This window comes from Heloderma suspectum, chromosome 2 (assembly GCF_057233095.1).
Source record: "Heloderma suspectum isolate Gila_16-S chromosome 2, 16-S_ref, whole genome shotgun sequence".
In the NCBI taxonomy this organism is placed as follows: Eukaryota; Metazoa; Chordata; class Lepidosauria; order Squamata; family Helodermatidae; genus Heloderma; species Heloderma suspectum.
In genome coordinates, this window is record NC_139459.1 from 14,209,243 (window position 1) to 14,233,452 (window position 24,210).

Genomic DNA, 24,210 nt, shown 5'->3' on the forward strand with positions numbered 1-24,210 from the left:
CATTAGAGGGCCTTCTGTTTTTGCTTTGAGTACATAAAGCATATTTATTTATTTATTTCATTTCTATACTGCCCAATAGCCAAAGCTCTCTGGGCAGTTCACAAAAATTAAAACCACAAAGCACACAGTAAAACAATAGAAAATATAAAAACATTAAAACCACAATATAACAATACAACCAGAATAAAACCAGAATAAAGCCTAGCAGCAATGCAGAGATTTAAAATACAGATTTAAAAGAGCAAAGCTAAAAGTCTAGAAAACTAAAATGCTAAAATGCCTGGGAAAATAAAAAGGTCTTCACCTGGCGCCGGAAGGAATACAATGTAGGTGCCAGGCAAACCTCACTAGGGAGCTCATTCCTCAGCGGGGTGCCACAGCAGAAAAGGCCCTCCTCCTAGTACCCACCTGCCTCACTTCCTTTTCAGGGTCTCACCGAGAAGGGCCACTGAGGATGATCCTAAGGTCCAGGCAGGCACATGTGGGAGGAGGTGATCAGTATGCTTGCTGAAGATTTCTGTGTAATACCACAGCTCACACCCAGAATTTTGAACATTACCATTTTGAACATCTCATCCAGGGTTATGAATATTAAAGGGTATTGATTCACTCCATCTGTATTTGTGTGTGCATGTGTGTGTGGGAACTAATACTCAGAAATGAGCAATGGCTTAATGTCAGTGGGATTCCCTTCCACAGAGGTGGCAGCTGTGCATGTCAGTTCTGAGAGCACATGATAAGAACATAACATTAAAAAGCCATGCTGGATTGTACTAAAGGCCGACCTAGTCCAGCATTCTGTTCACACAGTGGCCAAGCCAATCCTTACAAGAAACCCAGAAGCAGGACATGAGCCCAATTTAGCACCCTCTTGCTCATGTTCCCCAGCATCTGATACACAGAGGCACACTGCCTCTGATACCAGAGGCAATATATAGCTATCATGATTAATAGCCTTACCCTCCATGAATGTATGTTTAATCCCCTTTTAAGTGTTGGTGGCCATTGCTACCAATACACATGACACACCCACTTTGCTGAAGCTAAACAGGTTTAGGTCTGGTCAGTGGCTAAATAGGAGACCACCTGGGAACCCTATGATTGTTTCTTGATTTTCATGATGAAAGAAATGTACTAAATGGGATGGGATCTAAATGTACACCCCCCCCTCTCTCCCCCCCCCCAAAGGGTACTTACATCCACAGGTCAAATTACTGTTAGAGATACAGGCGCAGAGTCCGGTACAACAGTATACAACGGTATACAACGGTATACAACGAGGACAGCCTATGAATGAGCATGCTCTTAATTACCCACCTCACTCTGTTGTAATCAACTAAAGCTTTGTGTTGATTAATCTTGACAATTAAATTGATTAGGGCTGCAAACGTATGCACATTTACCTGAGCATTAGCCCCACTCAACACAGCAACGTCCAAGTAAACCTGCATAGGATTTCACTGGAAATCTTGCAGCTCTAGTGCCACTTCAGTGGAAGAATGGCATGTGAAGGGGGGCGGGGGGGGACGACAGTTGTGGTCTGTGTGCTGAATATGCGACCTCCTGTTTTTCCTGATATCAGCTGCTAAATGGGGTGGGTGGGAATAGCATCGGTCTGTCACAGGTCCTGCTTGGTTTATTTTAGGCTTAATGGAGGTTGTGTAAAGGTTACCTAAAGGCTGAAGGAGATTAAGACCACCCAAGATGAGTCAAACCCCGGAGACTTGCTGAGTAAGGATTCCCTAAAACTAAGCTGGTGAAATGGGGACTGAGGATTTATGTGTGAGCGTATTAAGGATTATGGACATCTGCATCTTTTTGAGTTGAAAGACATTTTGCTAGATTTGTGGGCTGTACCAAATTGGTTTGTTTGTTGTCTTTTTAATGGACACACACACACCCACACACATCAAAAAAGAGAGCTAATTTGCATGGCCATCAGCGTTAGACGATCTTCCATACGATGACTACAAGCGTGAGGCAGAATCCATCAAAAGTTAGTTGCAACTCACTTCCAACTCAAGCAATGGTACGGAACTTTCTCTTGAGGAAAGTCTGGTTCACACATGCACGTTTGTCACCTGAAGGCTGCAGGCATCAAGCAGTGACTAGCACATGGGAATGAGCCACTGAAGATCAAACCCCCATAGGCAGAACTTTCGTGTCTGCTCCGTTTGTGTTAACTGCAAAGCTTTTCAGGGCTGCAAGCCATCCAATGTTGCAATCAACTAAAACTTTTTGTTGATTAATCTTAACAATTAAATTGATTAGGGCTACAGTCCTATGCACACACCAGGGAATAAGCTTCAGTGAACACAAGTGGACAATGTAAACATGCCTAGGATTGCAGTTAGAAACCAAGCGATGTACAAGTCTGTGTGAACAAGTCGTAACATTTGCTGGGTTGTGCCTGGCTGAGAGCCAGCTCTAAGTTCATGGAGCAGTGGGCTGCTGTGTATACAGGACAGGCACACTTCCTGCTCCATCTAGTGGCTAGGGCCTAAGTGCTCACCGTGAAATAGTGCAATGCACACTAGCGCGACATACACAATTAGTGCAATGTGTAAAATAGTGCAACGTACAGTCGTGGAAGGGACAATGATCCTTGGTGGAAGAATAATCTGGTGAGTGTCCCTGTTTCATTGGGGAAATGGACATGTTCCCATGGAGGAAGGAATGGGGCAGACTGAATCCAGACCCCTGTTTCCACCCTCAACAGGCACATGTAGAACCTCATGGGGTGGATGGTGCTTTCTAGCCCTCCAAACCAGGTGTGCAGCAGCCTGCTGGTAAAGAAAGGCCTGCAGGGTGCTCCTCTGCCCGGCTCCCTGACCGGCGATCTGCCCTTGTCTTCCAGGCGCTCCTTTTCAAAGGTCTCAGCATCCTCATGCTACCTCCTGCCGGCACTTCCACCTGGGCCCCCAGCCTCAGATTTCCGCAGACTTCCCTCTGCCTCACGCCGTCCAGCCTCACATGGCAACCGCTCACCAGCACAGTGGCCCGCTGCACCCGCCCCTGCCGCCTCTGCCTGCCCTGCCATTCCAGGATGTGACGGGACCCTCTTTCCTACCTCAGGCCCTTCACCAGCAATACCTCCTCCAGCAGCAGCTCCTCGAGGCCCAACACCGCCGACTCATGCCTCATCCCAGGTGAGTCTCCCGCTTCCCTCGGGCAGTCGTGCGTCTCGTTGCTGCCCGTGTGACTCCACCTGCAAGTGTGGTGGCCCCCCTTCAGGCTGTGCAAGCTATGAGGGCGGCCTCCGGATGGGTTGGACTACCACTCCCAACAGCCCCAGCCAGCATGGCCAGTGGCTTAGAAAGAGGGGCTGAAGGAAGGTGGCTTTTGATGCATAAATCATGGGAGGATGGGTCTCTGAATGGCTATTTGCCGTAAGAGCTACTGGTCAGTCTGTAAGAGGGTATCTGGTTGATCATCCTTAGAGATGTAGAGTGCTAGAGTAGGTGGACTTTTTGGTTTAATCCACCAAGACAATTTTTATGTTCACTTTGTTCAATCTGTGAATATATTCTATTGATTTGGATGCTTTGTCTGCAGGTCACCATTAAGCTCAGTGCAGACAACTGATCCAGGGTGAGTGAACTTGTGTGTGTGGAGGGAGTGTGACTGTGGCAGCAGGTGGCACCCCTGATCTATGTACATGCAGTCAACTCAGAAGAGACCCTATGTGTAGACAAACTGTATGCATTGTGCATAGCCTTCCCCCATAATTCCCTATTGTGCATCTAGAGCCAATGGTCATACAGTTTATACTTACAGAGAGTCTGTTTCCATAGACTTCTGAACATGTGTTGGTAATGATGGGGAGAGACCAGAGCTCAGTGATACAGCACAGGCATCATGACCCCTACCCCTGGGCCTTCCAGTGTGCAGCAGAGGATTCTGATAGGGCTACTTCCTTGGGGGAAGAACAGACAGTGCCTTATTTAGGGCCATTCTAGCCAGAGGACACAACCCTGACATCGTCCCTTGGCTCAGGTGATGAGTCCCTGGAAGAACCTCCCTCTCCCCAGCCTTGCTGAAGTCTCAAGCTTCAAAATTAAGTGAGGGCTCTTTAAACAGTCTAGTCGGCTCCTCAGAGAGGCAGAGCTAACCATGCTACAGGTCTTGTCAACCTACATAAGGCTTCAGTTGGTCTTGGCTCCCTGCTGAGACAATATCCTCCTATTATCCTAGTAAGAAAGAGTTCCAGCCAGCAGGACCAACTTGGAGCTATCCAAGGTCCTACTTTCTTCTTGCCTTGATCTTAGTGCCATCTTCCCCAGCAAGCCTCAAGGGACCACAGAACGGGACAACATGCTTAGCACACCACAAGCCCCATGTTCAGGCCCTGGTTTCTCCAGCTAAAAGGACAAGGTAGCAGGCAATGGGAAAGACCCCCTGCCTGAGACCCTGGCAATCTGGAGCCATTCAGAATAGAGAATAACAGTGGTGCACCTAGGAAATTTTAGACCTTGGACTTAATGGTCTAATGCGTGCCCGCTTTAGATGGGGCTAAGTATTAGTATTACTTTAATTGGGAAGAACACAATTAACATTTATCTTCTCCCCCACACCCAAAATCATCCTTCCATGCTTTACAGCTGCTTCTACATTCATGGTGTGTTACAAAAAAGAAGAAGAAGGAAAAAACACCCGACAAAAAAGCCCTCTTTGCCAACCTTGAAAAAGAAAAGAAATACTTTGAGCATGTAACGAGTTTCATGTTATAAACTCACTTAAATCATGGTACCATTATGACTACAGAAATAAAAATGGTGGATTTGGGGTGGATCCAAATTTGGTCATATTTAGAATAGACCCACTGAAATCAATGGAACTTAAGTCCCCTGATTAACTTAAGTCCCATTGTTCATTGGGTCTGCACCAAATATGACGAAATCTGGATCCAACTTGGGGTTTGTTTCAGCTGGCCTGATGCTTAGCACACATATGTGAGCAAAGCACCGTTTTGTAGTAGAACAAGATGATATATTTTAAAAGTAAAGAAGAGCAAAATAAGCATCTGTAACCAAAAAATAAAACAAAAATAGGATGCTGTGACAACCAGCATCAGTCCTGGTGGGCTCTGCCATGCCCATGCTGACTCAAATGCTGGTGCCAGGCCTGGTTGATGCTGCTCCCATCACCTGCAACTAGAGATCCTAATGATATAGGGTGGGATATACATGAAATAAATAAATATATATGAAATCTTTTCCACCTGTGATTCGCAGGTTGTTGGGCACCTTTCGTTCCATCAATGGAATTGGATTTTTTGTTAGCTTCCAAATCTGTGCAAATTTGCACGTGAAAAAAAGCTTGAATCCCCCTAAAATACACAAATCCCCCCTCCCAAATGTACATTTTCATGCTTTAGCCTATGGGGGAAATGTGCATTTTCACGCTTTAGCCTATGGGGGAAATGTGCATTTTTGGCCTTTTGTAAAATTTTTACATATTTTTCTACAACGAAACTTGAGCAAAACTCCCAAGGGTTAGAAAAATGGTCCGCAAGTCTGTGGAATCTGCCTGACATGGGAAAAGCTAATCCACTGCGGAATCCATGGGTTGGATTCATAAAAATATGAAGTTATTTGTTTCCGTTGTGGATTTCTCCAACATTCCTACCTGCAGCTTCCTGGGTGACCATTGCGGGTGGGTGAGGGGAGGGGAGGATCCGGACGTTTGCTCCCTTTCTGCACCACTGGACAATGGTGAGCTAAGCGACAATGTGTGTGACCTGGTATTGGACAACTTCTTCTGTTCCTATGATCTTGCTCCCCCACCCCACACATTCATTCACCCTGGATCAGTCATCTGGAACGGGCTATTGGCATTGTCTTGATGCACAGCTCAGAACATGGTGGCTTGGTGGGAGACCCTGAAACGGCACTCATCTTTCTTCCTCCCACCTTCCCCCCACCCCAGGCGGACTCAGGAGCGCGTGTCTGTCCAACCTCATCGGTTACATCCAAGCTTCGAATTTGGCCATCAACTGCAGACTCCTCAAGCCATGGGCCCCCCTCCCAGATACTTAGCCGAAGGAACAGACTGGTAAGCCACTCTTGGTTTGCAAGGAATGAGATGAACCATGAATATAATGGCCTGCCTTCCTTTAGTTCCTGGTACCATGCCTTCCTCTGAGCATGGAAAAGTTATCTATTCTATATCCTCCTTCCAATCCTTCCTCAAGATCCACTTTAACAGATCTTTCCTTAACCACACTAACTGCACTTCTCCTGCCTTTTCACTGTCATCTGTTTCTCCCAAACTCTACTATGGCCACTTATTTCTCTGCCCCCCTCCCTCCACTGTTGCCCTGCTAAAGCAATGGAATGTAAAATATCTGGGCACTTCAGTGCTTTCTTTTTCCAACATCTGATGATTGGGGGGGGGGGAATCAACTTTCTAGTCCTCATGGCTGCGTAGAAAAAGTCAGGAACTTTTGACCACTCTCTCCTGGAAACCTAGAGCCAACACAACACATTACATGGAGTTAGTTCCCTTGTAACGTTCCTCTTAATGTTTTTTAAAATGAAAAGCGACAAGTGGAGACTTTGAACTGGGAAGGGAATGGGAAGCTTAACTGTCTCCCTGTTGGCCACTTTCCCTCTCAAATAGCATCTCCACTCCCCACATGCTATGTCCACCCGCAGGAGAAAAAATGCAACCTGTTTCTTTTCTCCTGCAAGGAGAAAATAAGCCAATGAATATGCGGATAAGCAGATAAGCTTTTGTTGATTTAGTAGCATCAACGTGCATGGCACTTTACAGAGCAATCTCTCACAACCTGGTGCCCCCCCAGTTGTTTTAGACTACAACTTCCAGGATCCCTGACCATTGGCCATGCTGGCTGAGAATGATGGGAGTTGAAGTTCAAAACATCTGGGGGGCACCAGCTTGGGGAAGGCTTTTATAGAGTCACATCATCATCATGTCACATCATCAGTCCCTGCCCTGAGAAGTGTACAGTCTGCACTTTGATAGTAGAATAAACAACTAGAGGATGGGAGGGAGAGGCCAGGGTAACTGTACCTGTAATGCATCTGCCCAGTGGAGGCTGGTGGCTCCGATGTCTGTGGGGCGGTGAATCTGCTCCAGCTTTCAATCAGAACCAGTCAGAACTCTAAAGGAGCTGTCCAAGGTGCTAAACTCATTTTGGTGAGAGGGCTCAGCACCTTGGATAGCTCCTTTAGAGTACTGACTGGTTCTGATTGAAAGCCGGAGCGGATTCACCACCCCACTGACATGGGAGCCACCAGCCTCCACTGCATCTGCATGACTTCTGAGCACAGAACTTGAGATCGATTGCGGGTGAATCTCTTGATCCTTTGCGTATAGAGGATGTAGAGGGATATTCTGTAGTCAAGCCCGACACGTACAGAATTAGGTTACTGAGCGCAGAATTCAGCCTCCTGTTTCAACCTAAGTCATGCCCTCTTGTTGCATGGGTGGTGGAGAACAAACCTCAAATTGGCCTAGCTGTTTCTCTTTCCTCTCCGTTGTCCACCAGTGCTTTGAAACCTCACATGGTTAACGTATATAACAATCATCCCCAGAACACAACTGTTGGGATGACTCTCTTCACCTCAGGGCTCTTGTTCCTTCCAAGCAGTCACATATATAAAGACAACCATCCCTGCATTATCAGAGGCTTCAGCTGAACGTGTGTTTGTGTGTGTGTGTGTGTGTGTGTGTGTGTGTGTGTTGGGGCAAGGGGAGGGGGACACTTTTTGTGAAAACATTAAGCAGCGTTGAAAAGCAATTCCTCTCACTAATTTTTCGTGGGTTGCTCTGAAAGAGGGCAAAAGTGTTTGCCTGTTCAGAAAGGGGGCAATGTTGATTCATGGAGCATTGCTCTCCATCTTGATCAGCTTTCTTTGCACTCTGTGATGTCACAACATAGCATCCTCCAGTGTGTCACCAGCCATGATGCCCACCATGGCTCTTTGCTCCCTGGTGCTGATCTGAGCCTGCTGCTGGCCAGCTGTGTGGCAGGAGAGCCACCAGAAGGGTTTGAAAGAGTGTATGCCTTGCACCACACACCTACCCAATATTCTTCCCCCTGTTTGCCCTGCCCCTTCCTTTGCTCTTTGTCCTCTCACCCTTTCCCTAGCTGTTTCTCTGACCCTCCAGCCCTGGCCGTTACTTTTCTCCCTGCTAGCCCTTTCCCTCACTGCTTCTCTGCCCCAGTCGTCCTTTCCCTCTATTTCTCCCACCAGACCAGCCTCTTCCCTTGCTGTTTCTGTGCCACCCCCAACCTCTTCCCTCATTGTTACTCTGCCCCCCATCCTTCCCTTCTCCCTCCCTCTCCATTGCTGAGCTTCTTCCCCTCTCCATGAGTTTTCTTTCTCTGTCTCTCTGACTATGTTTCCCCTTTGTGTGTTTTCTCCCTGTCTGTGTTTAGTGTGTGTGTTCTGTGTGTGTGTGTGTGTGTGTGTGTGAGGGTACTTCCAGATGAGGTTTTTAATGAGCATTTGCACTGCCTCATTCATGGAATTTAAGGGGGGGGCAGACCCCCATAAGCCTCCCATATTTTCCCACTGATTATTTGGTGTTTTTTTCATGCTGCAGAAAATCTTATATAAGAATACAGTAATGTAAGGCTTATTACTAGAGATCTACCAGACTGATTTTGCTCATTTTGTTTTATACTGAACCTTGAGCAGTGTAGATGAGCAGAAAATTTTGAGACTTTGAGAAAGTTCAAAGCTTGAGCTTTGGGCGGCTCAGAAAGAGAGAAGTGAGAGGGATGAGGCAAAGGTGAGGTTAATGCATATGGCCTACACTGTGCATGTCATGTAACATGTGACATAGTGTATGTATGCACATATAATAATGCTTACTCCTGTGAGCTGTTAGAGTGCTTGACCAATCAAAGGACAGACACAGGATGTTGGGAAAGGGGCTGAAGAAACGTCAGTTGGTGATAGAGGAGGAGGAAGAGAAACTGAGGAGAAAGAGCTGAAAAGACACCAGAGGGAGAAGAGAGATTTTTTTTTACATCATGTGTTTTCGATCTCAAACTTCAAAAAATGGGAAACGATCTTTTTTTAAAAGAACATTTTTATTGTTTGTTTTTACTTTTGCTGGTTTATTTGTAAATTGTAATACATTTATTTTAAAAGTGTAAAGTTGTTCCAGTCGCAAGGGAAATGGGCAAACATATTTTTATTCAATCATTCTCAGACTACTAGCCCCTGTGGTGACAGGGGATTTACATTAGTGGATTAAGGGCAACAAAGATGATCAGGGGACTGGAAACAAAGCCCTATGAAGAGAGACTGAAAGAACTGGGCATGTTTAGCCTTGAGAAGAGAAGACTGAGGGGAGATATGATAGCACTCTTCAAGTACTTGAAAGGTTGTCACAGAGAAGAAGGCCAGGATCTCTTCTTGATCATCCCAGAGTGCAGGACATGGAATAATGGGCTCAAGTTACAGGAAGCCAGATTCCAGCTGAACATCAGGAAAAACTTCCTGACTGTAAGAGCAATACGACAATGGAACCAATTACCTGGGGAGGTGGTGGGCTCTCCCACACTGGAGGCCTTCAAGACAAGGCTGGACAGCCATTTGTCAGGGATGCTCTGACTTGGATTCCTGCATTGAGCAGGGGGTGGACTCGATGGCCTTGTAGGCCCCTCCCAACCCTACTATTCTATGATTCTATGATTCTAAGGGTGCAACCCTATGGGGATAGTTGGCCACCTCCGAACTCAGAGGTGACCGACTATCCAATGCAGGGCAGGCAGAGTGAGGAGGGGATCTCCTCTGCACTCTGGCCGCCCTGTATTTGTGGCTACATGGCCAATTTCAGCTGTCTAGCCAGGTCACCTCAGAGCAGGGGGGGCCAGATGATGCATAGAAAGCATAATCACACTTTGGCCATCCCTCCCCTCCTCACCCCCCTCCTCACCCACTTTTCGGCTGTTCCACACTACTCTGATAAGCACAGAGCCGAGGACGAACCACACCACCTATGAGGCAGTGGGGAAGGGGGTGGGGAGTCAGTTTTCTGGGAACTGACCTCGGAGCGCTGCCTCCAAGCTCAGTTCCCAGAAAACAAAAAATGCTATGGCCGTCTGGCCGCTGTCTAGCAGCCATAGGATTGTGCCCTATTAAAGAAAAGATGGAACAGCTGCACAATGCCTTCTGATGGGTAGAGCTAGGAGCTCTGCAGCTGGAAGCATCCTCCCTCTCCCTCCCTCTCTCGCTTTCTCTCTCTGTTTGGGGGGGGGAGGCTGCTCCTACAGCTGCCATTTTGTGATTGTGCCCACAACACCTATTAAAAATTCCAGATGTGCCCATGGACCCAGAATTGTTGGGGACACCATAAGCCAAATCTGACATGCCACGTAGTATTGTGACATCGTCACTTCACTACATGATCCCTGATTGGTTCAAGTAATGTATGTGAGGATTCCTAAGAAGAAGAAGGCAGTCCAGAAAAAAAAAATGATGTAGAAGCAGCTATAGGGAGTGGGAACAATGGCAATGAAGAAGAATTGGAAAAAGTGAACATTCACATAATTTAAGGGGCTTTCACTAACAATTTTGCCTCCTCCAGTGCAAAAACATGACTTTTGTCTCAAAATATTGAAATCAGCAGGCAGCCCTAATGAATCATTCAGCTGAAATTAAGCCCAAGGTAACAAAATGAATTGTTGTATCATCCATCAGAAAAGGAAATGGGCAGAAGATACTCAGAAATGAAAGCTTTTAAAATAATAATAAAAAAGTTTTAATGGCCAGCTGGAGGACCTGTAGCTAAAGGGCAGGAGATAAGCTACACTGACAGCTCTTGTATATTTCTTTCCCCCGAAGCATGGAGATGTATTTCCCCCACTACTCATTTTCTGAATCTTAATCTCCTGTTAGTTTTTGATCGTGGGTGGTCACCAAGTGGTGACCTTTCCCTGTTGTTTTCATGTGACGTAAGTTTATCCTGAATGTAAAATCAGAGCCACATAGACTTTCCTTTTACTTTACAAACAGTGAAAGGTTAAAAATAAACACACACACTCAGACACACACTCACACCCATTTCAACAGATCAAGGAGTGTTCAGGACAAAACGTTCTCCGCCTGAAACTGAGTGTGAATCTTTTCTCTTCTTGCTTGTGAAAAAGTTGTAGATGTCTAACAGCTTGATTCTATGGACTGCTTTAGAAGGCAAAAAAGTGGAGAGGATAATGTTTTGATTGCAATATGTGACTGTACCTTTAAGGACACCTCCTTTAACTGAGTGAAGAAAGAGGTCAAGCTCTTGAGAGGCAGTGGGGTGTAATGGTTAGAGTGTTGGTTTGGAACTTGGGAGATCCGGGTTCTAGCCCCCACTTGGCCATTAAGCTTGCTGGGTGACTTTGGGCCAGTCACTGCCTCTCAGCCTAACCTACCTCACAGGGTTGTTGTAAGGATAAAAAAAGAGGAGGAGGGCTATGTAAGCCATCTTGGACTCCTTGCAAGAAGAAAAAAAGGTGGGATATAAATGCAGTAATAAATAAATAAATAAATAAATAAATAAATAAATAAAGTTCAGGAAACTGGGCAGGATTAAAAGCAGAACAAAACCTAGCTCCTGGATAGTGAAGCACCTTGTGGGGGCAGCTCCACTTTTGAGGGGCTTTCAGCATCATTCCTTCTTGTGGGCCCCTCTCCCATCAAAGGGCCCTGGTGGGTGTCAGCATCACCGTGCTCAGCACTGTGAGGCATGGTACCACCATTGTAAGTTCCCATAATACCCTGGAGAGACACCAGGGCATTGTGGGACATTTAAATGGCACCTCCAAGCCATGCGGCACGGTGCGGGAGGGGCGGGGCAGGCATCAGCACAGTGGCAAGTCCTGCCAGGACTCGAGGGCACCTGATCGCTAGGGTGGCTCCCTCTGAATTGCCAAAAAGAGGACATACACCGCCAAAAGAGAGGGCAAAAGATGATACCTATTTGCACAAAATTTCATATCCTAATTTATATGTCTAGATGCAAATTTAGAAATAATTATTATAATTTAAATAAAAATGTGGAAGATCCTGTGCCTTTGCTCAGTTCCCTGTCCAGGTGCTGTTGATGGGCAGCTTCAGGGCCCAGCTCTTCCTTCGGATGGTTCTTAATCTTTCTATTGGACTTGGGCTGGACAGCCTTTCAGATAGAGGACACCTTCAAAATAGAGGACAGTCTTCTGACAGCCCTCTACAAAAGAGGGCTGTCTTTTGTCCCCCCTCCCCTGGCAGCTGTCTGAGGGTGTCGTGTGCTGACACTGGTCCTGCTACCTTGAAAATAGGTCTTAATAAAACTTACATAAAACTATAAATCATTACAGATGAGGTGCAAAGAGTGGTGCAACGCTGGAAATGAAGGTGTTTCAAAATAAGTTATTTTTGTTTTAGACTTAATGGGAAAACCAACCTCTGCCCCTAAGCAAATTCAGAAGGATGGTTGCTTGGTGTTAATGTGATCAGTAGGTGAGCTCTGTTCCCCTTAGAGCTCCCAAGTGCCCTCTGCAAAGTGCTGTATAGGAGTGGGCCCGTTCCTCTTAGGTCCGCTGGTCCGCTGGTCAAGGATTCCCACTAGGCCAAATGAAATGTGACAGGGGCAGCCGTATTTCTTGTTTGTGTGTCTGCCCTGTTCATGTATAAAAAGTGTGTGCTTTTCCACTGAGTTATGGTTCCTCCCCCGCCCCCCCCCCATCACCTTACTGCTGAAAAAAGTAGGGCACCACTTATACCTGGAGCAGACATGTAACACACAAACATGGCTGCCACATCACATGTAGCAAGGCCCACAGTCACAGTTTCTGCCTATCCATCCATTACTGGGCAAAAGCAGATTCTATGGCCATCTGGGGCACTGTTAGGGCATCTTCTAACTTTTTGAACTTGCCTGCTATAGACATACTTCGGGACTTTCCAGGACCAGCCTTGCCATCTTCACCTGTGTGGAGGTTGTCATGAGCAGAAGTGTACATCCAGCCACTGTACATGACACTCTGTGGTTCAGGGCAAATGTATATTGAAGATAATGATAGCGTGAGTGCCGCACCCTTCTTCTTGCCCCCAGGACCCACCTCCCACCCACCACACACACACTTGCCTGATCATCACGGCCTGCCTGCTGTAGGTATTGACTCAAAAGGTATAAAGAGTTAAAAGCATAGGGGTCCCATCAGAAAAACAGGTGGCAATTCTTCAGCAAACCTCAGGCCATGAAAGGAAGGTGCCAATGGGTGCCAATTGCTCACTGCAGAAGTGGGCAGCAAGAAAGAGGTTGTTCAAAAAGCAAGATGGGCTCAGTCTTATTATATGCCTGGTTTTGGTTTCATCCTTCCAGGGATCTCAGTGTCGATGCTGGCCTGACTCACAACCAGTTCCAGGTCAGGCCGGTTCCACAGCATTATCAGCATTACTTAGCTACTCAAAGGATGCATCATTTCTCCCGGAACACATCCTCAACGCAGATGGTAAGTGGGTGTGCCAGGGACCAACTGAAGCCAAGTGTAGGCAACATGATGTATCATGTGGTAAAGCCATAGCTCAGCAGTAGAGCACATACTTTGTGTGGATAAGGTCCCGTCCCAGGTAGCGATGTATGAGAAATTCATTGCAGTTCATTTTTGATCAGGATTTTACCCAGTTTGCACTTTCCAGACTGAAAATGGACTCCGTCACAATCTGTGGCTGAAGTCTACGTTTCTGAGCTTGCAATGTGATTCACGGACTGCCCTCCCCCCCAAAAACCCCAAAACATTTTACAGCATGCATACATTGAAAAATGGGCATGATAAATGCATACATTTGAAAAATGCGCACAATTATGCTTTAATCAATGGGAGAAGAATGAGCACATTTAAAAACTGCACACCATTGATGAGTTCATTTGGAAAAATATGCTTTAAAATAAGGACGGATTTTCGTGTGCAAAGAAGAAAGCAAAGCTCACAATCTGATATGGACCCAAGTTGGAATGAGCTTCAAGATGGAATTTGGAGAACTTGGGCTCTACCCTGGTATCTCCAGAAGACTGAAGGCAAAAGGAGAAGGGGACGGCAGAGGATGAGATGGCTAGATAGCATCACGGATGCAATGAATATGAACTTGAGCACGCTCCGGGAGAGAGCGCAGGACAGGAAGGCCTGGTGTGCTTTGGTCCGTGGGGTCACGAAGAGTCGGACACGACTGAACGACTGAACAACAACAACAAAGTGGGTAATGAGTATGACCTCTGCCAGAGACCCAGGAGGGTCAGTGCCAGTCAGTGGAGACAATATCGAGTCGCCTGGGCCAGTGGTCCTGACTCAGTATAATTTGTTATTTATTATTTATGTAGAGGTTTTTATACTGCTCCTCTGGCAAAAAGACTCCCAGAGCAGCTTATAAATAATCAGTAACAGAAGACAGTCCCTGTCCACAAGCCTACAATCTAAAAGGCACAGCACACAAGGAAGAGAAATAGGGAGGGAAGAGGGGCAAAATTAAGTCTTTTCCCCTCATCTCCCTCAGTACAGCCTGCTGGAAAGGCTGCTGGAGATGACGAAGGAGGAGGAGCCTTCATGTGGGAGGTCTTCAGTATGGCTGGTGGGATGGCCCTACTTCCCATTCTCTTCTCTCTCGGCACAGCCTGCTAGAATGGCTGTATAAACCATAAACCAGTCTCCTATGTCCAAATCTGATGTTTGGATGAGTAACATTGCTGAAATTCCTATTTCCCAGCTCAGAAATACAAGATTCGGAAGCTCTTAGTAGCAGTTCTCACCTCAAATATGAGACGGGCGTTCTATCCCTTAAAGTTCTTCTCTGTCTTAGATTGAAATCTGGACTGGATAAGAAGCCAACTCGTCTCGCTTACCCACCTCCAAATCTCCTCTCCCACCCACCTACCCTTCTTCCTCGCTGCCCTGGCAGTAGGGTTGGGATGGAGGAAGTGAGGGAGGACTCTCTACACTCTTCCCCTGGCACCCAGCATGCCACTACAGCAGTGAGCTATGCAGCAGGAGCACTGGGAAATACAATTTTCCCAGTGCCCCCACACACTCCCCTGAGGAGAATATAGATTAAAAACTAGCATATTAGGGAGAAGGCTAAGCTAGAACCCTTCCCCATGAAATGTTAGGTTTCTTTGTGGAGGTGTTTTTGTTTTGTTTGTTTGTTTTAATATGGGGGAGCATTCAGTCATGTGATTCCTCCATCTGCCATTGGAAGTGGTACAGTCCAGGGATAGTTTTACCACACAATCTGCTGTTTGCATAGACCAGGCCTGAGTCACCGTCTGGGAGAAAGCAGTCAAAACACAGGCGTCTATCAACTCTGTCACCTGCTTTCTAGTTAGGAGCAGGCACTGTGGGAGGCCTTCTGTTATCTGACAGCTTTCACAAAAATGATTGCTACAGCTGGTCGTGCTTCTTTCACACACATGCTTGAAGAGATGTGAATCACTGACTGCAGGATTGCACCCCAATATCTCTGTCAGAATATTTTTGGGTGCCCCACAAATATTGCAGATATTAAGTTATTAGCCATTTTCAAAGGACAGCAATCATGTTCTTTGGGTATGTGTGCATGGGGACGAGGGTGGGGGGAAACAAACCCTTAAATGCTGCTTCTCCACACTGCCTCGTAGGTTGTCCATGAAATTAGGAATTACCCATATCCTCAGCTTCAGCTACTTGCTCTTCAGGGACTGAATCCAAGCAGACACACATCTGCTGTGAGGGAAAGTTACGAAGTAAGTTCTCGCTCTTCTTATAAACCACACATCTTTCCTCCCCTGCAACCTTGCATCTGTTTATTAATTAAATCATTGTGTATGTTTAGCATATGAACTTGAGCACACTCCAGGAGAGAGCGGAGGACAGGAAGGCCTGGCATGCTATGGTCCATGGGGTCACGAAGAGTCGGACACGACTTAACGACTGAACAACAAATGTTTAGCATTTTATTATTTAGGAAGAAAATAATTAATGATTATGTTCTGTAACTGTTGAGAGGCAATTTCAAGGCCGTTGATCTCCCTTCTTATGTTTCTTGGACTGGATAGCCCTTCCACCAAGAGGAGGAAGCCTTCAAATAGAGGATTGTCCTTCACCAGCCCTTCAAATGGAGGGCTGTCCTCTGTAAAGGAAGGCACGTGGCCATCCTGCCCACAAATGAGCCCAACTTACCCACAGAAGTTGGAGAATAATGAATATCCCCAGGTTAATTCCAGACAGGAGTGAGCTGATTACTTTGCCTATTTTGAATGTGTACTATAGTCCTAAGACTGTTATTTACATCCACATTACTCTGAATTGACACTGGAGTAATGCTAACACTGTCCCCCATTCACACGCAAGCTGTTTCCTCATGACACAATCCCATATCTCTGCAGTATTCATTTTCTGCATGTCAATACTGGTGGAAACACATGGTTGGGTGGGTGGCTGGGGTATAGTTGGGTGGATCTCTCCCACCCAAATGTTGCTTGGCTTGGTAGGGGAGCATGCAGACCAGAAAGCCCCAGCATTACAGTGTAGAATAATCCATCTCTTGGGGAAAGGTCGTCGCTCAGTGGCAGAAGGTTCCAGGTTCAATCCCTGGCATCTCCAGGTAGGGCTAGGAAGGAATCCTGCCTGAAACCCCGGAAAGCCACTGTCAGTCTGTGTCAACAAGACTAGGCTAGATGGACCAACAGTCTCAGTATAAGGCAGCTTCATATATGTCCCTCTTTTGAAAACCATAGTATTTCCTGTGGGCAATCCCCTGCCCCCCCCCCCGATCCTTGATTAAAAGGAAATCTTGTTTGGGTTATCAGGGACCAAATCAAAACGATACATGGATTGCTGGTTGGCAATTTCTCCTCTAGGCAGCACATCTTTAAAAGGTTTTCTGTTCATTCCTTGCTGGGGGGGGGGTTTCTCTCCCTTTCAGGAGCTGTTGCAACTGGAAGACAGGCTGGGCAGTGTGAACAGGGGGGCTGTTCAAAACACCATTGAACGGTTCACTTTCCCACACAAGTACAAGAAGGTAAGCTTTGGGAGACCACATCAGTGTTCCAGAATTGGCATCTGGAACTGGGTGCTGGGCTGGATGGATCTGTGGACTGATCCATAAGGCGGTGCGAAATTCTTATGCTTTTCTACAGTGCTCCCTACCAGCACGGTTTTCCCCATTCACTTCAGTGGAGAGGGCAGCTCTGAGCGCATGAAGGTGGATGCCTGTGAGAAGCTGCCCTGTCCACTGAAATGGGTGGGGAAGCCCTCTAACACAAGTGTGCATATATTGGGAACACACACAAAATAAAAAAGTGAATATATCCATTAAATCGGTACAGTTAGGCGGTATGGAAGACCAAAAATACTTATGGCTAATTTTCCAGGAAGGTGGATCTCATTGGTGGATACAGAGTATATGAAGGTATCTGTCTGTCTATTAGAACATGTATTCCCTGCCTTTCAGTTCCACAATACAACCACCAAGAAGGCCCCACAGTACTCATAAAAACAATAACCAAAAAGAATAAAAAGGTTTTTAAAACAACAACATTCCATCATAAAATCAACAGAAACATTACAAAAACAAGAAAGACCAACAGCAACCATCATAAGAGAGATAAATTTCAGAAACCATTCAGTGACAAGACAGCCTAAAGAAAAATGTATTCAACTGGTGTCTAAAGCAGAGATGTATGGATTTTGTAAAATCTGTTCCATCTGCATTTCATGGATTGTCAGGCGCCTTTTGTTCCATTGTCCACTCATTGGCGTAATTGGATTCTTCCAATTTCCCAAATTTGCACAAATTTGCATTTGCGCAAATGCACAAATCCCCCCATGCACATTTTCATTCTTCAGCCTATGGGGAAATGTGCATTTTCAGCTGGTGTTTTATTATTTTATGTATTTTTCTACTATTAAATTTGCATAAGATTCCGGAAAGTAAAAAAAAAAAAACGGTCTGGAAGTCTGCAGAATCCGTACAACTCAGGAAAAGCCAGTCTGCTATGGAATCCACTGGTTGGATTCATAGAAATCTGAACTCATTTGATTCCGTTACGGATTTCTCTGACATTCCTAGTCTAAGGGCATATAAAGAAGAAGCAAACAGAATCTTTTCAGTAAAGTAGTCAACAATCTGATCTTTGTGAATTCCTGTATGAACTGACCTGATCAATAACCACTGGTCTAATGTGCGGATTGGAATGTACTTATCCTTGTTGTTGTGGTGGTTATTAATATTATTATTGTTACTAATTATTACTACTACTAATAATAACTGCATCTCTATACCGCCTTTCTGGAACCAACCAAAGCTTTTTACAAAAATTCAGATGACAAAAATAATAACGAAAATATGAACACAGTAAAGCATTAAAAACAGCCTTAAAAACCATAACACTTTACAAAGCCAAATTATAAAGATGTGTCTTTACTCACTTCTTGAATTCAGAGAGAGTGGGAACCAGTCTAACTCCAGCGGAGGGCATTTCCAATTTTCCTTCCATTTTTGCACTTCTCTGAATTTTTTTGTTGCAGATTTTGGCTAAGGAAATGTATGGAAATACATATAGAATGCATATTTTGAGATTAAAGGAAAGAGAAATGTGTATCTTGATAGAAAATACATATTTTTGTGAGAAAATAGGTCCAATTTTTTAAAATTAAAAAATAAACACATTGCAGATTAATGTAATGTTCCTAAGTCAGAATGGATTTAGGAACGAACACAGACTGATTCATCCACCTGTCTCTGATGGTGGCTGGACATGAAGCATAGTCTTTCCCAAGAACCAAAGTGTGCAGGCAAGTTGACATGGGTGGTGGTGAGATTTTCAATTTTTGCTCACAAAACATGTGAGCATGCCCTGTTCAAAGCCCTGAACACGAGCACAGGCACAAGCATCCACAAATTGCCAGACATGTGCTCGCATTTCATTTGCACAATTTTCCCAGTTCCATTTTGCACAATTTCCCTAATTTGTGCAATACTCCCCCTGTAGACTGAATTAGCCTGCTTTAGTCTATGGAGGAAAGTTGCGCGAATTTCACATTCTGCCACTGCTCAATTTCCCCAATTTTCCCATTCGTACAGAATGAGCAGCAACTGCAACGCAAACAGGAATTGGGAATGAGTCGAGCAGTGAGACGATGTTTGGAGAATTCTAGCGATCCCAAACATCACTTCCATCACACTCATCCCTACCTTCAGATATCCAGTTCCCAAGCCTTTAGCCAATTACAATCCAACATTCCCTCCAACAGTGAGACACAGAATGAGATGGGATGTTTAGGGCAAGAGGAGCCTTGTTGTCACCGAGCTTTGCTCTCACAGTTGAGTAAGCGCCTTGGGTGGTAGGATATAGTGTCCCATGATGATAGCAGTCCTTTATGTTCATGCTATTATTATGTGGCCATTGAAGTTATCATGTGAACTCAGCTCTGCTTTTTGTGTACCAGAAACATTTCTCTGATCATATAAAGTTATAAGAAAGTCGCTCAGCACACCACATTTCTGGAAGGGAGTAAGGCTAAATACAAGAAAAGATCTTCCAGCATTTTGTTTGCATTAATATTACACTGTAATAGAGGTGCAAGATTTCAGTGACAGATTAATCAACCCAATTTAATTTAGTTGACTTATCAGTGGGGGACAATTCTAATTGGCAAGGCAAATTTTAAGCAGTAAGATTGAAAATTTATTGGCAGAATTTGAGTATATGGAATATTAAGGCTATTTTGGTGCTGATGTGTTACTGTAATACGGAATGGGGGAAAAAAAGAAATATTCAAGATAATCTTTCTTTCTAATAACGTTTGGTTGCCTTTTCTTATTACACTGTAAGTTTTCTTATACTTCCTTTAGCATCCGAGAATGTGAAACTCCATGGAGGTTTTTGGTAATTCACAAATTTATTCAAATGCAATCAATTAATTAAACTACTGATCACTTAAAAGACAGAGAATTAATCAGTGAAATATTATCTAATTTGTTGTTAGCCCTAATATGTAAATTTATGGGAATATGGTAAACAATGAATCCTAGGTGTGGTGCTATATTTACAGGGTATCATTGTAGCCTAACATAGACATATCCTTTTTGTGTTCAAAATCAGGACATATAAAACCACTAAAATGTAGGTTTCTTTATGTGTGATATTTGAGGGCGTCAGGTTTTATCAATTTTTATCCATTAGAAAAAAAGTTGAGGCTGCAATCCTATACTCACTTACCTAGCAGTAAGCCCCATTAAGCTCAATGGGACTTACCACTGAGTAGTAATGGATAAGACTGCACTTTCTCAGGTCTTCTTCCCAGGAGAAGAGAAGTAGCACAACATTCTGTACCAATCTCTGGGCTCACTTCTGCTAGAAGAGATAAATGTCTTTCATACTACCTGGGTTCCCTCAGGTCTGGAGTTAATCAGATGTATTTTTGGAATGCTGGAGTGGGAAGTGGAGAGGGGAATCTTATATATGGGCCAAGAAATGTCAAAGATGAAACTTCTGCTTCTCCAGAAGTAGCATATGACAGCTTAAGGAAGCCCACCTCCCACTAAGGGGAAATGTTCTCCAATCCAATGCTCCCTTGTGTGTGGTTGGGAGGCAGCTCTGTTGCATTCTCTCTGCCAAGGACTTCCCCCATGGACTTCAGTGGAAGGCCAGCATGTGCATGAGCTTCCCCTTACACTGAAGTCGTATGGGAAACCCTGCATGTGCAGGACATCTATGCATCCACCTCTCTGGAACCATTAAAGTGCCAGACTATCGTACTGCCAAACTACCCACTTCCAATTGTTTCTCCTTTCCTCGGGTTGTATCCATGGCTTATATCCAATGATTATCTAAGTTAAGCCCCATTCATTTCAATGGGTCTGCTCTAAGTAGGACTAACATTGCCTATAATCCCTCATCCTCCTGTTTTCCCTGTGGGTTTCATGAGTAGGAAGAGCCCTGGTGGGTCTGATAGAGGGGGCATCTAATTCAGCATCCTGTTTCCAGCAGCAGTCAATCGGACATTTCTGAGAAGAAGGGCATGAAAGAAAGCTGCTCTTCCTCCCCAGCAACTGGAATGCTGCCTCTGAACGGGAATGTTCATTTCAGTGGAGGCTGGTGGCTCTGATGTCAGTGGAGTGGTGAATCCGCTCCGGGTTTCACCACCCTGCTAACATCAGAGCCACCAGCCTCCACTGGTTCATTTAGCTATCTTGGATAAAAACTATTGATAGACTCCTCCTCCTCCTCCGTGAATTTGTCTAATATCCCGTTAATGTCATCTAAGCTGGTGGCCGTCACCACAAATTCCATACATTAATTCTACGTTGTGTGAAAAAGTATTTCCTTTTTGTCTATTCCGAATCTTTTTGTCTGTTCCGAATCAATCAGTTTCACACTGGATGAGCCTGAATTCTTGTATTCAGAGGGAAGGGAAAAAAAGTATTTTCTGTCGATTTTCTCTGCACCATTTTGTTGAGCTTGTGTTCAAATGTGCAAACCGGGGCTAACTGGAAAGTGGGGGGACCCTAAAGATTTGCTTTGATTATCCACATGAGCTCCTGGACTAACAGATGTCATCTCGTTAAGAGCAGTGTCTCTTAACACTGCAGCTTTCGAGAGAATCAGCTATGCCTTCAACGTGGAGCCTGTGTGACCTTAAAATGCTTGTCTCCAGGTGAGACACTGACTTGCATCCATCAAGCTCTCCTTTCCACAGAGGCAAACAGAGTGCTGATTAGACTTGGCAGCTGTTCCTCTGTAGAAGTTTCTAATGGGGTAAGTGTCCCTAACATGAATCATCGGATCAGGTGGTCGAGAAGCTCTTCTCCATCCAGATTCCCACACCTTTGTAGGCCTCTGAGTGGCACCTTTTGTAATGCAGTGATCTCTTTGACCTTGCCAACAGAGAAGACCGCAGGAAAGCAAAACGGAGAAGGAAGATGGGGAGGAGTCAGACACGGATGAGAAATGCACAATCTGTCTCTCAATGCTTGAAGATGGCGAGGATGTGAGGTATGACTATCCTCAAAGGGAGTCTGGGCATCATGTTTCTTGTATTTCTTCTCTGCCTCCAGATCCCCTACACCACAGCCATTAGTATTGTTGTTGTTATGAGAGTTATTGTTAAAATTTCTTAGAAGCTTTTATCAAAAACAAAACAAAAAAGACTCCAGGCAACTTACAAAAAAATTAGAACAGAAAACAATGTGAAATGGCTAAAACAATTATCAGTAAAACACCACAACCTCCTTCCTTGCTGAATGGGTATTCAGTCCCCAAATCCTCTACTGCAGAGATATACAGTGCCTCTGGATCTGCCAGGCAGAGGTTTGTCACTGGGGCTACTGGCAAGGTTGTATATGGCTTTGCAATGAGACCAAAGTTTATCTCCCCATGCCCTCCCCCAAAGAAACCAACCAATAAATCCAAAGCATAAAGGACAGAATACTGAGACCACCTGCTCAGCCTTCCTATTGTTTCTTTCAAAAATGTAATACTTATTGCTCCATGAGGACTAGTGACATGAGTTTTCAAAAACAGAAAAGCTTACTTTCACAAGTGTTTACACACTTCCCTGGGTCATGTGATACTATATCAGATTACATGCAGCTAAAATGGTAGCCATTCAAATAGTTGACAAAACCCATATACCTTCCTTTCATGATCCTCCTGCATATAGAGAAGAATTTGTGTGGCCCTGTGCACAGTTGTTTCTCCTGCCCCCTTCCCCTTACAGTCAGACCTAGCTCCTGTCAAGCTGGGCCTAGAGAATGGCAAGGCAGCAAGAGGCAAGTGGAATAAAGTGCAAAAGGGCAACAAGAGTTAGAGACCTCGAATTGCTCAGTCCAGTGAGGGAGCCTATGACCTATTGCTCTTGAGAGTCTCCTTACTGGTCTGGCTGATCTTCCTGCAGTTCTCGCCTTCGGCTAGGCTGAGTCCCTCCCTGACATCTAGCAGCCTCCATTTCTGGACATGACCTGACTAGGGGTGGTTCCAGGTTCAAGGTGGCCTTGGGCAAAGTGCTGCCTGGTGGCCCCCATCCTAGGCCAGTGATCTCCTAGCAGGCTTACCTGGTAGCGGGTGCCACAGCAGCGGTGCCTCAATCAGTGCCAGGTGGCTGCTATTTTAATTTCCCACAATGCTCCTGATGTAGCATTGCTCCAAGGCATTTGGAGCAATGCCTTGTAGGCCCCTTCCAACCCTACTATTCTATGATTCTACTATTCTATGAGTCATTTTGGAAAATTTAAACGGTAGTCCTCAAATGGAGCACCAGTTTTAAAGGGGAGCCCAGGGCAGGCATCAGCAGTGGACATTGGTGGGACTCTGGGCACAAGCCACTGCCCACAGGTCTTGCCTTCTGGTGCTGGGCCTGGTCCTGACAGCTGCAGAGATAACGCAGAGCTTTCCATTCTGTCTCACAGGCGTTTACCTTGTATGCATCTATTTCACCAAGTGTGTGTGGATCAGTGGCTGGCGACCAGCAAGAAATGCCCCATCTGCCGAGTGGACATTGAAACACAACTGGGATCCGACAGCTGAAATGAGCCAAGCTGGGGACACAGCCTCTTTCTTGGGTCCTTCCTGGGGCGTACGGCCCTCGCAGCAACTTGTTTGCCTTCTGAGCCATTTGATTTTTTGAAGAAAGCCTGCAAGCACATTCACAGATTATTTAAGAATATAAATTTTACGAAAAAGGAGAAGAGGAGGAAGAAGGAGAAGAAAAGTGAGAAGAAGATGATTTGGTGGTTTTAATGTCTAGAGGTAGGAGGAGTCCAAGCAGCCTCGTGGGCTGAAATGCATGGGAATGCGGCTAGAGCGCCCGGCAGAAAGAGTTCGTTGTGAAAAGGAAGGTGCACAGTGTTCTAGTCATGGCCTCTCAATCCTGCTTCTCAAAAGGATTGTATATATATATACCTCTTGGATAAGTAGAAACGCATTAGGGGTTCTTTCGCTATTTCTATGGATGGCTGCTGGAGCATGTGCGCTTGCGAAATGTCGTCTTTTGATGCCCCGTCACCTTGTGGTGGACATGTTGCTGTTACCTAATCTGCACCCAGCATCGCATTGGGGTTTTTTTAATTTTCGTTTTTCCATCAGGTTCCTTACTTTGGTGCCTGGCTGAAACTTTAGAAGAATACATACATACATACATACATACATATACATACACATACACATACACACACACACACACACACAAATGGTTAAATTCTTTCCTTGCTTTGGTGGAAAGAGAAAAATCTT

At 45.2% G+C, this 24,210-nt stretch overlaps 1 protein-coding gene across 1 annotated transcript in view; it reads left to right on the top strand.

Annotated features, from left to right (window-relative positions):
* The window catches only part of ARK2C (arkadia (RNF111) C-terminal like ring finger ubiquitin ligase 2C), a 110,168-nt gene extending 86,663 nt beyond the window's left edge, over nucleotides 1-23,505 (top strand). Inside the window, exons 2-8 of the mRNA XM_084832013.1 lie at nucleotides 2,858-3,149; nucleotides 5,929-6,054; nucleotides 13,330-13,459; nucleotides 15,616-15,720; nucleotides 16,902-16,997; nucleotides 21,869-21,975; nucleotides 23,388-23,505. Of these exons, the coding sequence (XP_084688139.1) occupies nucleotides 2,858-3,149; nucleotides 5,929-6,054; nucleotides 13,330-13,459; nucleotides 15,616-15,720; nucleotides 16,902-16,997; nucleotides 21,869-21,975; nucleotides 23,388-23,505 (974 nt within the window). The remainder of the gene's footprint in view (nucleotides 1-2,857; nucleotides 3,150-5,928; nucleotides 6,055-13,329; nucleotides 13,460-15,615; nucleotides 15,721-16,901; nucleotides 16,998-21,868; nucleotides 21,976-23,387) is intronic.
* The last annotated feature ends 705 nt before the right edge of the window (nucleotides 23,506-24,210 follow it).